This window comes from Corylus avellana, chromosome ca2, assembly GCF_901000735.1.
Source record: "Corylus avellana chromosome ca2, CavTom2PMs-1.0".
NCBI lineage: Eukaryota > Viridiplantae > Streptophyta > Magnoliopsida > Fagales > Betulaceae > Corylus > Corylus avellana.
This window is the reverse complement of record NC_081542.1, coordinates 18,762,427-18,779,942: the sequence shown is the minus strand read 5'-3', so window position 1 is coordinate 18,779,942 and position 17,516 is coordinate 18,762,427. Positions and strand designations below refer to the sequence as shown.

The following is a 17,516-nucleotide window of genomic DNA, read 5'->3' as shown; positions in this document are numbered from 1 at the left end:
GTACCCGTTTCACTTGATCATTTAAATTAAGGGTACTATCCACATACCCCTCAAAGTAGGAATAGAATCCTTTCCAGCCCAAAATGATCCGATAATTAAAAATGTTTTAGAGTCACAAATGAGACACTTACCTCATTAACAAAAATAATAATAATAAAATATTATTTTATATTAAAAAAATAAATTATAAAAAATTAAGAGGTGGTCTAGCCACCCCCAAGGGCCACGTTGGGCCTGGCCACCCTAGACTGGCTGTCTGGGATGACTCCTTGGCCCTTGGGGGTGGGCCTAACCACCCCCAAGGGCCAAATCTAATAAAACAAAAACCATTCTTCTGATTTGGACATCATTGAACAAGTTTTTGTGTTGCAGCAAGAACCGGCACAGTTCTCAAATTTAACACAATTTTCATAAACAGAGGAACTAGAATGATAATCTGAACTGGAAGAAGATGGAAGATCATCATTAGAAGAATAGTCAGAAAAACCATTGTTTTGGAAAATTCGAAAGATTTTTTGCTTTTCATCGTCCTTGTTGTTTAAAGCATTAATCTCTTATTTAATCTTTTTGGGAGGTTTAGGGCACTTATCAGCATAGTGTCCTGCTTCTCCACAATTGAAACACTTATCTTTTGAAAAATATTTTTCAAATTTAGAACTTTTACTCCGTTTGGGAGACTTAGAAAATTTAGGTTTATTAAATTTTCTTGTCTTGGATCTGTTGTAATATGGAGGGGAAGATTTCACGAAATCTTTTCTGGTTTTCTTCTTATGCTTCTTTGAAGGAGCAATAGGAGGCAACCCGAATTGTTCACAGAAATTTCTCATTTCATATTTAGCTTTCTTGGCATTCTTAAGCTGCTGTCGGATCATTTTTTGATCGATGCACATCTTAATGCCAAGTTTTTTCACTGTGGAGAATAGATCTCCATAGGTTAATCTTTCAAAATCAATAAGACCAGTGTCAGTACTGATCAATTCATCTTTCACTTTGTGAGCAAATAATGAAGGCAATCCATCAATAAACTTTTCTTTCCAATAAGGTTTTTGGCTATCAGACCTCATCATAACACGGGAAAGACAAAACATCTTAATACCATCTATAGTCAGACATAGTAGGGCATCGAAGATTGTTCAAATAATCAGAAATACGAGAAGTAATGTTGGAAGGAGTTCCAACAAAATTCTTGATAATTGTATAAATCAAGGTGTTAACACCATCAGGTTCACCCATACCAAAAGAATTCATTCGTTCGTTAATCAACAGGGGACGTTCAATTCTGTTTGAATATCCCAAATCAGCAAAATTGATTTTAACAGATCCATCCATATATTGCTGGATGTAATCAAGATTAGAGGCATCGTTAACTACTCGAGAAGGTTTTGCAACACCTTCCAAAAGCCATTCGTTGGGGAGGTCAATCTCAGCCCATCGAATCATTTTTGGAGTTTTAATATGAGCATTCTGAGTAGAACTTTGAATCAACAGAGTCGATTCGCCTGGATTCTTAATTACAGCTCTAGGATCTAGATTTGTTTTCATCAATTTGTAATAAATACGATAGATGATAGCAACAGAATGGCTACCTTCTTCCATATTATATCCTGATGTGAGTATATTCAGCGTTAGAGCTTTCAGAATATGAACATCAGTTAAAGAAAGAGACATGTTGGGGAAAACATCAAAGTGGACAAGACCACCAAATAAAGATGACTGAATCATGCCAATAATGCTGGTTTTAAAATCAAGAAACCTAGCACCACGCAAACAAAGCAAAACATAAGCATTAATACCGAGTCGAGTCAAAGGCTTGACTGCAACTTGGACAGAACCAATATGCAAAAATCTGTATTTTTTCGCAAGAGCATCATTAACAAATTTCTTGTTGAACAAGGTAATAGTCTGATTATTACCTGAAACCGCAAAGGTTTGTTCAACAGTTTTGACAGAATATTGAATTTTAAAAGAAGACTGAAACCAAGTAGTGTTGTAGACATCCTTAGCGTCCAGCTTAGGGATGTTCCACTTACTGAAATCATTATCACCATCAACAGAAATATTTTCATAGTTAACCACGTCCGGTGGCAAACTGGAATTAGAGCTAACAGAAGAATTAGATCTCCACATTATGACACAAACTAAACTCAAGGTCACACACTGGGTGAAGTCTTAAAGGATCTCATCCTAGGCACTCACTCACTGGTTAATCTTCCTAAGCATGTCCTTTCTAGACGCTCTACTGTTCACGCATACCCTTGGCCTAGCCCTCAGCACCTACTTAATGCCCTAACACGCCAAACCTAGGCTTTCAACGGGACTTACAGGTTCGCAAACTGAGGTGACGGGGTGGTAACTTGACACTGTACCGACGGGGTGGTGAACTACCATAAAGCAACTAGAACCTCGACACAGAGAAAGGTTAACAGGGGGTAAGCAAAGAGGAGAAGAGCAAGACTATACTCGGGGAGAAAGAAGCGGGGTGTACATCAAAGGCAAAAAGATCGGAACTCTCACTGCTCTGATACCAAGGAGGGAGGGGTGGAAGCGAGCAGGGTGTACATCAAGGAGGGGGAGGGGTACAGGTCTCAAATTTAACACAATGATTTGGACATCATTGTGCTGGGGTTTGCTATGAACAAAAGGTAAAACACGACCGTTAGGGGGAGTGTTTAAACAGGATAAAGTCCTAATGGGAGTAAGGTATTCATTAGACTCTAGTCCTAAGAACCTATTACTCAATCTGCTAACATCAATTTCAAATTTAGAAGCAAATTGGAATTGAATATCAGAACCAAACTTAACAGTTGAAACACCAATTTCATTAACAGAAAATGGATAAAGTAAAGCAAGAAAAGGCATGCCAAGAATCACCTTTTCTTTCATATTTTTAACAAGAACTGCAGAAGTATGAAAATGAACATTATTTTGGCAAACATGAACGTTACTGAGTTCATATTTGATATGCAACTTGTCCTTGGGGGTGGTTCGGCCACCCCCAAGGACCATGGGGTGGTTTGGCTGCCCACCCCCAAGTGTCAAATGATGATTCTTTCTTGTTTTATTAGAGTTGGCCCTTGGGGGGTGGTTAGACCACCCCAAGGGCCATGGGGTGGTTCGCCACCCCTTGACCCTCATTTAATTTTTTTGTAATTTTGTTTTATAATTTTTTTTTAATATGAAATAATATTTATTATTTTTTTTGTTCTTAATGGGATATGTATCTCATTTATGGCTCTAAAATTTCTTAGAAATTCTAGTTATGAATTGAATATTCTTCAATCTATTTTGGATTGGAGATGATCATATTCCCTCAAACTATCACCCAATTGACAATGTTCCTCCAAACTTTTAATTGTGACAATATTCACATCAAACTATCAAAACATTATCAATGTATCTTCAAAGCTTGCAAAAAGATAAAAGTGCCTCTATATTTCTCAATAAGACAAAAATACTCCTATAAATTAATAAAAAAACATTTAATAATTTTAAACAAAAATTTTTAATTTTTTTAAAAGAATATTTAAAAAAAACAGAAATTTTATTTATTTATTTATTTATTTTAAAAAAAATATTGTTTTAGAAAACAAAATTTTTTATTTTCTTAAACGAAAATTGTTAATTTTTTAAAACGAAAATTTTTATTAAAAAAAGTTATAAAATAAAACAAAAATTTTTAACTTTTATAACAAAATAAAAATCTAAATTATTATTTTTTTCTTATAAAAAGGAATTTTTTTTTTTTAATTTTAAATTTTCCACCATTTGGATTTTTAATTTTTAATTTTTTAAGTTTTAAGTTTTTTCTAGAAGTTTTAGTTCTTTTAAGGTGATAAGGAATATGTGACTAGCCTTTTTATTTATTATTTTTTTTTGAGTCGTTACAAAATGTGAGATAATTTTTTATGAGGCTCATCTGTCCAACCAGAGAGCGGATTGTCCAAAACTTACTTGACAAGCTTTCTCGTATTTAGTTTTTGACATGTAACTAGTTATTTTTGAGTGATAGCGCAGATAAGAGAATTTTTATGAGACAACTTTATAATGAATTTTAAAAAAGTTTCAAATTAACTAGTCATTTTAGAATGATAGCGTAGATGTGATTAACCTCTTTTTTTTTTCTTTTTTTTTTTTTAAGTCCTTACAAAATGTGAGAATTTTTATAAGGTTTACTTGTCCAAACAGGAAGTGGATTGTCCAAAACTTGCTTGACTAGCTCTCTCATATATACATTTTTTTTTATATATGTCCTCACAATAGGAGAATGAGGATTTGAATTAGAGACTTTTGTTTCATGAGTTGTGGTTTCTAACCTATTAAGCTCCCTCGTATCTATTTGTCTGAATCCCATCCATTAACACTTGGATGTTGCCTCGTATCTATTTGTCTGAATCCCATCCATTAACACTTAGATGTTGCCCCGTCATTCAAAGTAGGTTGAAGCACTTGAATTGAAGAAACAGGACGAAAACAATCAGGGAGAGAATTTTTGGATACTATAAATTCCAACTGAACGTTCAAAGGATTGGAGGAAGCTCCTTTTACTTGCTAGACCCTATATGAGACATCGCATTAGGAATTTACTGGCTAGACTCAATTCCAACCATACCACCTGGACGATGACGATCCTCTAGTTCTAAGCTGAGATGATTTGTGGATATTGTTGTCAAGTAAGATCAAGAGCATCATATCACTTGGGAAACTTGTAATTTCGGCTTGGGTTTCGGCTACCCTTTGGCACGAGTTACAGCCTAATTGCCACCACCAGGTCTCTCTCTTTCAAGTTCAAGGGCCGAGTTAACTTGACCACCAAAATTCCATTTTTGGGTTTTTGACTCAGTTCCACAGACCATTTTCCATTGCCGAAACCATCACGTAATACGGTAAGTTGGGATCTATTTCTTTTTCTCATCTGTGTTTTAAATTTGGCTCTGCTCTAAAGTAGTAATTTTTAGAATTTACACCCCACCTGTTCGATGAATCGTTTCTACAAGATCAGTTGTTAAAATATGGAAATGTTATTAAACTAAGGAAGGCCCAACAAATTATTGGAAAAGATGATTTATTTGTTTCCAACTAGCGTACATGTTTCTACAATCATTTGTTTCTTTGAGCAAAGCATTTTTACAGATATTCTTGGTGACATTAGTGCTTTGTTATTTATTCTTTCTAGGTTGTATGCAACAATGGGTGGAGTGATAAAGAAGTTTTTCTTTGCGTCAATGTTTATGTGGATTGTTCCTGTTGCAATTTTGTATGGTTTTAACCATAATTTGCTTCCTGGTAAGATTCTCTTGTGTTAATGTTTAAACCATACATTTTAGTTTTCTAATGTGGCTAAGTTAATTACAATGTTTATAGATTTCTATTATCTGTTATCTTTTAGAGTAAAGGGATTACATTTCAGAAATGATTTTTTTTTTTTCATGTTGTTAAAAGGTACTTGCCTTGGAAGCTTAAGAGTCCTAGTTGAGATAAATCAACGAATGCCTATAAATGGCAAGTGCACTTATGGCGCTGTTGGCTCGCCAACATATTTAACGAGGAAACATGATCAAATTGAGTATGCAAATATCTTGAATCTGCCTTAGAATGTTGGCAATTTATCATGGGACTTCAGCTTCAAATAGTTTGGGAAAAAACAAAAAAGCTTTGGTAAGTATCTGCCACAATAGAGTCAATCAAGGTTCAGGAATTAGAAGAAATGGGCTGGAAATTGTATATTGGGGCTGACTTAGTTGACGTAGTTACATTAGGGATTCATGATGATTCCGGTTGTGAAATTGAAGTTCTCATACAGAGTTGGTTTTTTTTTTTTTTTTTTTTTTTTTTTGAGACTCATACAGAGTTGTTAATTATTCAATTTGAGTTCTGTTTCTTTATGATAAAATTAGAGATTGATGGAAAGAGAACTCCTAGCTGTTGAAGTTGATGTAGAACAATCTTACCCCATATCCATTTAATTTGATTGTTTGATACAAGATTATGTGATCTTGTCCCAGAATCGTACTGGTAACTGATTGTTTTTGTATGAGCTTCTAGGACAAAATTATTTCTTCTTGTTTCCTAAGAAGGTCGAATTATAAGATTTATTCAGGGCATGAAGAGTACTACATAGTTTATATAGAGGTCTGGGGTACAAAGCATAGCCTAGCCAATAGAAAGTGGGAAAACAGAAAACCATTAATAATGCAGAAATGCAAAATCCAATGAACCTCTCCCATTGCTCTCTAATTAAATAGAAAAAGAAAAATAAGAGAGGGAGGGAATTTCTTTTCACCTAGAGTTTCTAACTTTCTAGAATACCCTTTTCTTACAAAAAAAAATTATGGGAATTTATTGGGTTTCTCCTCCTTCATTGACAATGCAAATAAAATTCTATGCTAATTGTAGAAGGTTTCTACTTTCTTGTTTGTTTATCAAACTAAAGACATACTTTAGTGGATTCATCATTCTCATAACTTATCGAACTATGAGGTGTTGTAGGGACAGAGAGAGAGAGAGAGAGACAATGCAAATAAAATTCTATGCTAATTGTAGAAGGTTTCTACTTTCTTGTTTGTATATCAAACTAAAGACGTACTTTAATGGATTCATCATTCTCATAACTTATCAAACTATGAGGTGTTGAAGGGAGAGAGAGAGAGACAATGCAAATAAAATTCTATGCTAATTGTAGAAGGTTTCTACTTTCTTGTTTGTTTATCAAACTAAAGACATACTTTAGTGGATTCATCATTCTCATAACTTATCAAACTATGAGGTGTTGAAGAGAGAGAGAGAGAGAGAGAGAGAGAGTAATGTCCCATTTTATGGTTTGTGCGTAGCATATTTTTCTGTCTTCTCTTGTTAGAGCAGTAATTGATCTCAAAACCCTTAGAGGATTGTGAGATTATTATGATATTTTTAAGTATTTTATTAGGATGGACATTTTCTTCTAAAAAATAGTTAGTCTGAAATATTTTGTAGCCAAAACCTAATTTGGACCCTTGAGTTTAGCTAAAAGGTAAATCCACTTTTCCATGTAGTTATTCCAATGTTTTAACAAGTCACATCTCATTTTATGATCACTAGGAAAATTGCTAGTTACAGTGGCCAATGCAAGCCATTTATGTGACTTTTAAAGGCTGTTCAGAGCCTCTTTCAGGCAAGTTGTAAATCTGTTCTTGTGACCATTAAGATATTGCTATCTGAACTGTTCTGCGGCCAAGTGTAGCTCTTTTTCCAAACGTAGCTTTTAGAGTTTTGTTTGGATGAAATTTCTTCTCCTTTCTTTCAGGGAGCAAAATGTCATTTTGATATTACTTTTCAATGTGTTTGGTTTAACTTGATCAGATTCTGTTTTAAGTTTTGGTGGGGGGCTATGCAATTAGGTTATGGAGTTTCTTCTTTAGGCGTTACAGGCAGATGACCTTAATTATCTTGGACAGGTTCAGCCCATTTGTCTCCCCATTCTTTGACACTGGTGAGTGGCTTCCTTGCTGTCATCTCAGTCAACTTGGTTATTGCGTTCTATATATATATGGCAATGAAGGAACCATCGGATAAACATGAGCCGGATCCTGCATTCCTTGCTGAAGCCAAAGCTAGTGTCAGTCGGTTCACAAATCAAGCTGAGGATTCTTCCCAGTCGGAAAAGAAACAAGATTAGTTTTTAGCTTAATCCTTTCTCATGTAACCAAAATTGTCTTCATTTTCGTCGTTGTGAATGTAGAGATTCTGTTTCTGTAGAGATTCTGTTGAAAGCAGATTCATCTTTTCTATGATTGTGGCTTTGGCTCTCATTTATCGCATATGGATTGAAAGAATTGCCTGTTGTGATGTTAATAATATGGAACTTGAAGAATCTTTATTCAGGCATTTGTGCCAGGTGCTAGATTTGAATGTTTCTTCTTGCAGGAACATGACAGCTACCTATCTCATACAAAAGCTCTGCAATAATACTCTCATACCTGGTACAGATCATGTTTGGTTTTTATCTGTTATATTTGTTGGCTTGTTTCTAATTCTATGAGACTTGCTTGTTTCTTTTGCATGGGATTTTCCTATTTGTTTGTTTATTTCAGTAATATTGCATCCATAAGAAGAAAAAAAAAAAAAAAAAATTATTCAAGTCATAATTTGGTTATTTAAGTAATATTTTATAAAAAATAAATAAATAAAAAAACAAAAACAAAAAAACTCTTACAAAGTAATGTGGCACAACATGATTGAAAAGGAAATGAATTCAAATTTCAAAAATTTAATTATGTTGTGCCACATCAGTTTTCATTCAATAAATTCGGACATAAATGGGCAACTAAACAAAAGAAAATCATTGTATGCTAAGTGTTCGTTCCTTCGGTACACAATACCGTTCCTACTCTACAAATAGCAACTTTCAATAGGACTAGAGTCTTTAGGGCTTAAATCGAATTGAATTAATTTGAATATTGAATGTTCAAGCTTAATTCGTTTAATTTTGTTTCGAACACGAGCTAAGCTCGAGTTTTCTCACTAAACTTAATAATTTGTTCAACTTTGGTTCATTTATTTTTCGTAATGAGTTTGAATTTATTCAAGAGTTGCTTAATTGAGTTATTCATTGTTTTTTATATATAAAGTAAATATCATCATTATTTATATTTTTCATCAACTCATACTAATCATTAGTTAATTATTATTATTAAGATTATATCATTTGAATTAATTAAACAAATTATTTTTTTATTTATAAAACATATAAAAATTAATGTCACCAACCTCATATTTGTAACGAAACATACATGATTTTTAGCTTGAAATGGACTATCCATCATATAACTTCTAACTTTTTCTAGAATCTAAAACAATTCAATCTCTACAGTGTATATATATACACACACATACACTAACATCACAATCACAAGGATTCGACCAATGTCTGTTAAGAAAAATAGTAAACAAAATAATAAATATGGAGTTATACCAGTTTGTCTCGTGTAATAAATGAGCTTAGATTTCTGTTGGAGTTCAATTCATTTAATAAACGAACCGACCTTGAGATAAATTTATGAGTCGAACTTTGTCTGTTTATGAACTTTTTAACAGTTTCTATTACTAACAAGTACAGCTCCCATGTTCAAAATCTGTTTGTAAGAAAAACATTTATCCCATGAGTTATGGACGCCAAATCTCATTTAACCAATCCTAATTTCTCTTTTCTTTCCTTATTTATTTTGTACTTGTCATTAGACCAATCATGGTTTCTCCTCAAAACATAGATTTACATCTCAACAGCTGTCTTTACACAGAGAAAGTGTTCTATGAAGAACTTTTTTGTATATAGATGGCTCATAATCCAGAAGTGTTATGGTGTAGGAAGAACAGAATCTGTCCTTTGTATACCAAGAACTGTCAAATGGATCGAATATTCACAGCCAGCATCAGCATGATCCTCCTGCACAGATGTGTATACTGTAGCACTGGTTCCTTTAGATTTTGTTTCTGCAGTATAATAGCAACTGTTAGAACATGTTAGGGAAGCATAGATTTCTATTTTCTTAGTAAGTTGTATAAGCAAGAACATTTAAGATAAACCCTAACTGTTAGGAAACCATGATAGAAGGGTTTCTATAGATTGAAAATCAGAAAAAAAAAAAAAAAAAAAATGATAGATTAATCGCTTCGAGGGATCGAACCTCCAATTCATCACTTTGAAGGGATCAACCTCCAATTGCCTTAAGGCAAAATTATGTTTCTTTTTTTATTGAACTGTCATACAGCATCTACACTGAATTTATAGAATAAAGCATGACTTTGTTTAGGTAAGAAATCCTAGGGTTTAGCTTATTAGGGAACAGCATATTAGGGAAATAGAATCAAAGTATGTTGATACAGCTTATTAAGGAAATATAAATCTAGGGTTTCATAACAAAACAGAGGAAGCAAAAATTGCTAAACGAAGCGAAGAAATAATCACCTTATACTGAGCCTTGTCGTAAAGGTTCGGCTTCAGTTTGGACTCGATTGTTGTGGTTGTTGTCGAGCGGCATGTATTGTGACATGATAGCCATGATCTCCGAGTCCATGTAAGACTACAAATAGGAAGGAAAATTGTTAGGCAGTATATAGAGCTAATCCAGGATACAAATTGACAAATATGGGGACACAAAGCCTTTCAATGGAGTGTCTTTATATATTACCCGGAGCCTGTATTTGTAGAATATATAACCAGCTATACCAGCTCCCGCCACGGCTGCTAGAATCAAGAAGGTTAAGAACCAGCTGAATCTCGATCCATTTCTTTCTGTCGATCACAAAGCGAAAAACGAAAAACAAAACAAAAATCTTCATTAATCATTCAGAGCAAAGAACAAGAAAAAACAATGAGAATTACAATATTTGTGTCCCTTTTTTTGTTGTTGCAGAAGACAGTTATTTAGTTTTTTTCACTTGAATGTGCTTTCTTACCAATACAAGCATCTTGCTCCTTTATATACAAAAGGTTCCCCTTACACTTGCATTCATAACTACCCCAAGTGTTTTTACAGCTGCAACCATCACACTGACAAGCAAGATGATCCTTGCATTCGTTGATATCTGGTGCACGACGAAGAGGATAAAGGTGACGGATGATAAGATATTAGATAACAGAAGACGATAAAAAGTCAAGTAATAGAGCATATTTGTGTCTTAAACAATCACACTGGGATGCAGGATTACCTTCGCATTTCTGACCATTCCCGCGAAAGCCATTTGGGCAGCTACAGCCAGATAGCAAAGATTCCTATATTGCACGTGAAATGAACTTTAGTAAGATGGAAGAAATAATGAAAGAACTGAAGAAGAAAGAAACAAATGGTAAATGCACAAGATTAGGATAGAGATCACTGAACTGAGCAAGCTGAGAAAGTTACTTCATCTCTGGTTTCTGACCAGCACCCTCCATTATTTATTGAGCACCTTGCAGATCCATAAGCTGCCAATCAAGGAGCAAAAATAAGTAGCCAGTACATGGGATAAAGTCCAGTTTATATAGATAAAATTTGTAAATTATAGCAAAAGCATCAACAAAATAGCACTCCACTGCTGGCATATGGGGGATCTCAAACTTCCAAACATGTACATTTTCATATGCTCCCATACAATGGCAAGATCTTCTCACCGTGAGATAGTATTACACACACCATGCTCAGACATCTAAAACTTGATGGATGAGGTGTCTTGCTGGATTGAGATTCCCTAGAATTTCTTTTAAATTTGAGATTCTCAAATTCATAAATTTCAGTCATTCATCTCATCTAAGCGTCTAAAATAAGCCAAGTTTCAGAATTTAATGAGAAAGCTACCTTATTAAATTTTTGTCACTTAGTAATTTCCTCATTAAATTCTGAAACATGGCTTTAGACGCTTAGATGAGATGGACGGCTGAGATTTATGAATTTAAGAATCTCAAATTTAAGGAGAATTCTAGGGAATCTCAATCCTGTCTTGCTTAGCCATTGATCAAAAGAAAAAGAAAAAAACGCACCTACACAAGATGTATAACCATCTCCTCTATACTGAACACCTTTTACTGCAGGGCACTCACAAACTCTTCCTCTAAATGTGTCCTGTCCAAATTCCAGACTTGACTATTAGTGAAAAATAACTACATATAAATAAGGAACTAAATATCTATAATTCAATAGAGAGAATTTTTCATGAGGAGCATTAATGACAGTGAATTCTAAAACTTTTGTCTGTATACCTTGCATGCAGTTATATTAGATTGTAAATCCTGCCAACAGCCACCGTTGTGTTCAGCGCACTCATTAGTCTCAATATCTGGTTAAATAAAAATAAATAAAAAAGAAGAAAGAAAATGAGTACATTTTTGAAACTGAAGATAACAACAGTCATCATTACAGAGTGTAATAATTAAATAAGTATCAACCTCCACTTAAACAAATCGGAGGATCAGAGGTTTCCTTAAATCCAGCACATATGGCCTTCAGCACAGCAGTTCTATCCAATTTTCCTTCAAGAAAGTGAACTCAGAATTTTAGAAACATGATATAGTAAATATTGTACTAAATTATAACATGGAACTTTGGAAACTAAATTATATTCATTGAACATCTACAGGAAATTGGTAAAACATAGAAAAAGTAAACTGGACAAGAGAAGCCCAAGACAAAGCACAAGCAAAGAAGCATTTAAATGGGAAAGAAAAAACCATGAAATTAAGACAAAGCACAACCAAATTACTTGGAACAATGAGAAGGCCATTAAGAGAAGGTTACATGAGCAAACACAAACATCATATGACCCTAACCACAAAAACTTGGAAAAGGCCAGCGTATATTGAACATATGCTCTTGTACTCTATCCACTTTGATAGCTTATCAATAAAATGAATGAGAGAAAAGCTTTTCTATCAATTGTCACCAGTTGTTCTTGTAATTTACCACTTTGCCATCATGTTGCCAAGTGTTCCATAAAGGAGAGCCAAGATGGAAAACCAAAAAGGTATTTTTGAATCTTTCTCATTCCTTTCTGGTTTTCTAAAGGAAATAAAGATACTATTTTTTTAGGAAAAAAAACAAGAATATAGCATACTAGCAAAAGCCTCTTATCAACAGAAGCATGGTTGTTATGGAACAAACCTCGATATTGAATGTTGTTAATGACCAATGTTGGCAAGATGGTAACGTCACCACGAGATCCTCGTCCAACCTAATTAACAAAAATTGAACGACAGTAATTAGAAAAATATTCTGCTGCAAATGAAATTAGTTATATTAATCCAATAATACCATATGGATCTTTTAGGATATTTGTTCTATTTTAACGAGAACTATACGAATTTAAAAAGAATCTGTAGTCAATTTATAAGAAGGGTTATGAAAAGAGGAACAATGGAAAAGAAATAAGAAGCAGGACCTGAAGTAGTTGCTCAGTTTTGAGCACTTCATTCTCCACATCAGCTTTAGGGTCACCCATGCATTTTTCAATATCATCGATGGGCAGATCTGATTCAATTGGATTATTGCCATTAGAAACAGAATTTGAATAGAATGTACCAAAGAGAAACACCATAGAGTAGTACTTACTAAGTGATTTCAAGACATCCTCAGCACATTTTTTATCATATTTCTTCTCCTTCATGGAACACCTAATATGGAAATCAGTCACATAATCCCACCAAACCCATGACCGGTTGCTCACATTGGCAACTCTATGCACACAGAGCTGCCTCAAGTTCTCTAACACCACATCCTTCCCTTCATAACCCACTCCAAACTCCCGATCCGGATCTGGTGCACAATATCTTCCATTGTTTATGCATTGGGATTTGCACTGATTGCTAAGGATAAAAGCCTGCGGGCAGTACCAAGTTATATAATGTGGGGTGAACTGGGTGTAACCCCCCCTCTCAAGAATCTGAGCATGACCCTTGAAACTCTTCACAAAATTCATCTGCTCGTCGCAGCGGATCCCACATTCATCATTACTATTCGTCCAAAACTCATACTCAACTCTCTGATCAGGGTGGGGCACAGATTCTCTCCAGTCTAGTCTAATGACAACATCCTCTTTTTTTTCCAGAGCTTGTTTCAAACTATCACCAAAAGACTTCTCTATTAAAGCTGATGGAATTCCAATCTTCTCTACATACCCATCTGAATCAGTGCTCTCCTCTGGAGAATCCATAGTAATTAGAGGCTCATCAATGCTATCCGCCACTAAAACAGCAGCAGCTCCAGCCTGTTGGCCATTCCATACTTTCAAGGCAAAGTAGCACTCTGCAATTTCAATAGAAAAAGAAAGATCATATATAACTCATTCAAAAACAAAGAAATCATAGAGCACTTTTAAATATAATTCAGAAATATTCTTTTAAGTCTTTGGGTGTTGGAACATCCAAGTCTGAGTAGTGTGATTGATTATGTTATCAAGTCCCATGTCAAGTGGTAGTGACAAAATTGTAGGCTTAATAGAACACTGTAAAGCCCAAACTCATGGAGTTCAGGTTTTGGGTTAAGGTGGAGTTTCAACATATTGAATTAAGCTCTCATGTAATAGGCTCTCCCAGGTGTTAGTGCTAAAGCCTCACAAACACGAATCTCGAAAACTGGATCAAAACAACCATAGCTAAGAGGATTTGTTACTTGTTAGATCCACTTTGTAGCAAACAAAACAGCCATAGATAAAGGATTTTGCTACATATTACTAATTTTTTTACAAGATGTTTTATGTTATCAAATTTACCATAAAATGAAGCCTGGGAAAGAGATGGCATATATAGTTTGACCCCCCTAAAAGTAAAAACAAAACAGTAATAAAGGATTGGCATATAAGCAGAGTATAAATTGAATAATTATAACAATGATAAATATAATTATATACGCAATAATAATTAAAAAAGAAAAAAAAAGAGGCTTTTGCTAACTCTATTTTCCTCATCTGCTGTAGTGTAGGCATGATCTACAGAATAAAAACAAAAGATAATATGGGAAACAGGGTAAGAAACAGAGTATCTATATTCAAGTATGCTCAAACGTCCAAACTTCAAATCCAGAAAATTGAAAATAATCGATCATCTGGGCTATATCATTTAAACCAGTGCTCTTACTAGATGAAACAAACCATTTAAAGCTAACATCCACCCATTAATTGAATCACATGCTTATGAAAGCAATTCAAAACTTGTCAATGAAATTCTTAATAAATAACTTGTGTAGACAATCTGATATTCTCCCCATCAAGATATAGATACAGAGAAAATCTTAGGCGGAAGGAGCTGGCAAAGTCAAACAATATCCATCACTGCAAAAGCTATATGACATGAATCATCCTTCAAAATCTTAAGAGACATGATAATTTAAAGAAAATTTGTACAAACCCATCAAAAGTCAAACAGAGAAATTCAGAGAGAGAGAGAGAGAGAGTAGTTAATTCGATTCGTATACCTCCACGATCAAGAAGAAGAATAGTAGGACGAGGGAACTTGGACTTGAAAGGCTTATCACCCTCAAAAGCCGCACACCCATTAGAACCTTTATCAGGATAAAGCACAGAGCCCAACATGGAGGCTCCATAATCAGGAACTCCAAAGTTCCCTATGGCACCATCTTTCTTTGAACGCATATCCAATGGAGATAAAACAGTAATACTACCCTTCTCCACCACAAACCTCGCACCCACCTGATGATTCTCAAGAACAGCCAATACCAAAACAAAAGGTAAGAGCTTTCTGATGAGAAAAGCCATGCAAGCTTTCTTCTTCATGACCATCATCCCCAGCAAGCTCCTAGGTCTCTTGTGTTCTCCGAGGAGAAGTGGTTGGGAGGAGAGAAACAAAGGACAAGGGGGCGTGTGTGCAAAGAGACTTTGCAACGGTCTTACAGGTGGAGATAGAGTAATGTAGTTTGTAGTCTAAGCTTTGTTTGGACTTGGGGAGGTGGGGGGTTTAAGTTTCTCCATCAAGCCGTGACGTAAAGGAAGGGACAGAGAGAGAGAGTGTGTGGACGAAGTCAGCGGAGCTACCATTTCTATTCTGCAACTACTAGGAAAAGACATGGCTGAGGAAGTCTTCCTTATTTTCTTATTGGTTTAATTATTTGATTGGAGGGTAATTAAACATGTTCTTTTATTTTATTATTATTTCTATATTTCTTCATTCCTAAGCTAAACTCAATCTTTTTATTTTTCATGAAGGGTCATATTTTGCTGTATGGATTCTCTCCTATGTATTATTATTTATTAAGGTGTGTCACCTAACTACATGCAAGAGTTCAAGGCCAACCAAATAAGCTCACCAACTTTTTCATCTACTATTGGGTATGCCTCCACAAAATTACTTTTTATAAGACAGTAATACTTGTTTGTGTGCTGAGTTCAGGTTATATCGAGACATTGGTGTAAGATTAATCTTTGAATTCGTATCAAATTTACGGATCGTGACAAAATTGTCCGTTTTAATTTTTTATTAAGGGGTTTATTCACTAATAGTTTTCTTGTCGCCCTTATTCAATTAAAATGGTATGGCATAATTTTTTTTTTTTTATCATAAAAATAATTCCACAAGCTTGCAGGCAATTTTTCTTGTATGGAAAAATCCTATGTAGTAGTTCTTTGCAAGTATATATCATGATTGAGAACTATAATCAGCTTTAAAGGAAAAGCTTAATTTGTTTACCCAAGCATATAACCTTTGGATATCCTTGTAGCCAAAGTTTCAATTGGGTGATTGCTTGCTTATAGTTATATGGATCCCCAAGCCATACAAAAGGGCCAAAACAACTCTATTTTCTTATACTCTTCATTTTCCTTTGGAGCAACGCTACAAACACTCACTTTTATATTCCTTAACGTGACTTTTAAAAATTACCTCAGAAGTATGCATGAAAATGGGAGTGAGAGTGAGAGTGAGAGTGAGAGTATGTATTACATTTTTCTTTCATTTCGCTTCATTAAAAAAAGAAAAAAAAAAAAAAAAAAAAAAAAACGAACTCCAACAATAATATATACATAAATTGTTTTATACAGTGATACAGAAATGAATAATCCAAAAGGCTCACTCAATCGCTTTTGAAGTTTGAGGGCAACTTGCACATTGAAAAGCTATTGCACAACTACATGCTCATTATGTGACAAAAAATTAAGAAACTCCAACCAAAGAACTCCTCAAAGAATCTTACATAAGAATAATCACCAAACTCCAAAAAGATATCGCAATTAATAGCCACAAAAAAATCTCTACAGAGTCTTTCACTCTTTAAAAATTATCTGACTTAGTCATCGAAAACTCCTTCACCCACTTTGGCACTGGCGTCACTCTGACGGTCTTCTCTAGGCAACCATCATTAAAAAAGTTGTATCAACATACAAATACAGCATCATAAGATTATTATTATTATTTTGATATGTTCATACAAGGAAAAGAAAATGAGGAGAAAATTCGAATTAGTGACCTCTATTTTATAAGACGTGACCCCAACCGATTAAGACCCATCATAAGATTATTTAGCGTCCAAGTAAAACGATAATTCCAAGAGGAGTAATGAATATTCCAACTTTCTTGGGGAAATTAATATCAAATAACAGACTAATTTTTTTTCCAACCTCCTTGGAAGTTTCCGTCTCCAATATTATATTAAGGGGCATTTGAGTATATGTGCCAAAAATGTGATGGCATATTTGTCATACACAAAGTCAATATAAAAATTGACTGACTCTTCAAGTCTACCTCTCTAAATTCTAAAGTCCTCCTCTGAATGTTCAATCGCATAAGATGATGAGAAGTGAAGGCTGACCTTTCAAGGCAAGTTGAGTGTTTCATGGGGCAATTAATTATAAGATAAAGACCTTTTTTTATTTATTTATTAATTTATAATCTTTCTATTTGTTTGTTTTGAATTCTTTGGTATCACCTATCGAAGTTGCATCGTGATTGGACTATATTATATAACAAGCCAGCTTCTACATTTTCTTATTTGTTTACTTAATTTTACTCTAATTTTTGGTAGGTCAAGTTATAATTCATTGCCCCAAATTATGACAAATTGACA

At 34.3% G+C, this 17,516-nt stretch overlaps 1 protein-coding gene and 1 long non-coding RNA gene across 3 annotated transcripts; one reads left to right on the top strand and one right to left on the bottom strand.

Annotated features, from left to right (window-relative positions):
- Nucleotides 1-5,199: 5,199 nt before the first annotated feature.
- On the top strand, nt 5,200-7,516 carry LOC132172778 (uncharacterized). The gene is made up of 3 exons (XR_009439184.1): nt 5,200-5,283; nt 5,440-5,655; nt 7,431-7,516. It is a non-coding gene; the product is annotated as an uncharacterized LOC132172778 (long non-coding RNA).
- A 2,424-nt stretch (nt 7,517-9,940) lies between these two features.
- Nucleotides 9,941-15,423, bottom strand: LOC132172777 (vacuolar-sorting receptor 7-like). Of its 2 annotated transcripts, XM_059584348.1 has the most exons (12): nt 14,916-15,418; nt 13,056-13,748; nt 12,886-12,974; nt 12,609-12,678; nt 11,897-11,980; nt 11,711-11,787; nt 11,492-11,573; nt 10,857-10,939; nt 10,684-10,747; nt 10,432-10,560; nt 10,164-10,267; nt 9,941-10,055 (listed from the first exon to the last, which is right to left on the bottom strand). In XM_059584348.1, the coding sequence occupies exons 1-12, from the start codon at nt 15,241-15,243 to the stop codon at nt 9,942-9,944; spliced, it is 1,917 nt and encodes a 638-aa protein (XP_059440331.1). In that variant the 5' UTR covers nt 15,244-15,418; the 3' UTR covers nt 9,941. The 2 variants fall into 2 exon arrangements, with proteins under 2 accessions (XP_059440331.1, XP_059440330.1); XM_059584347.1 differs by having other exon boundaries at nt 12,886-13,748; nt 14,916-15,423.
- Between the last annotated feature and the right edge of the window lie 2,093 nt (nt 15,424-17,516).

Bases quoted from the DNA above. Each gene is read 5' to 3' on its own strand.
- LOC132172777 (XM_059584347.1), bottom strand. From the start codon at position 15,243: ATGATGGTCATGAAGAAGAAAGCTTGCATGGCTTTTCTCATCAGAAAG. The intron at 13,749-14,915 runs GTATACGAATCG...TTGAAATTGCAG, and splicing joins TCTTCTTCTTGATCGTGGAG to AGTGCTACTTTGCCTTGAAA. The intron at 10,940-11,491 runs GTGCGTTTTTTT...CTTGATTGGCAG, and splicing joins TGGTTATACATCTTGTGTAG to CTTATGGATCTGCAAGGTGC.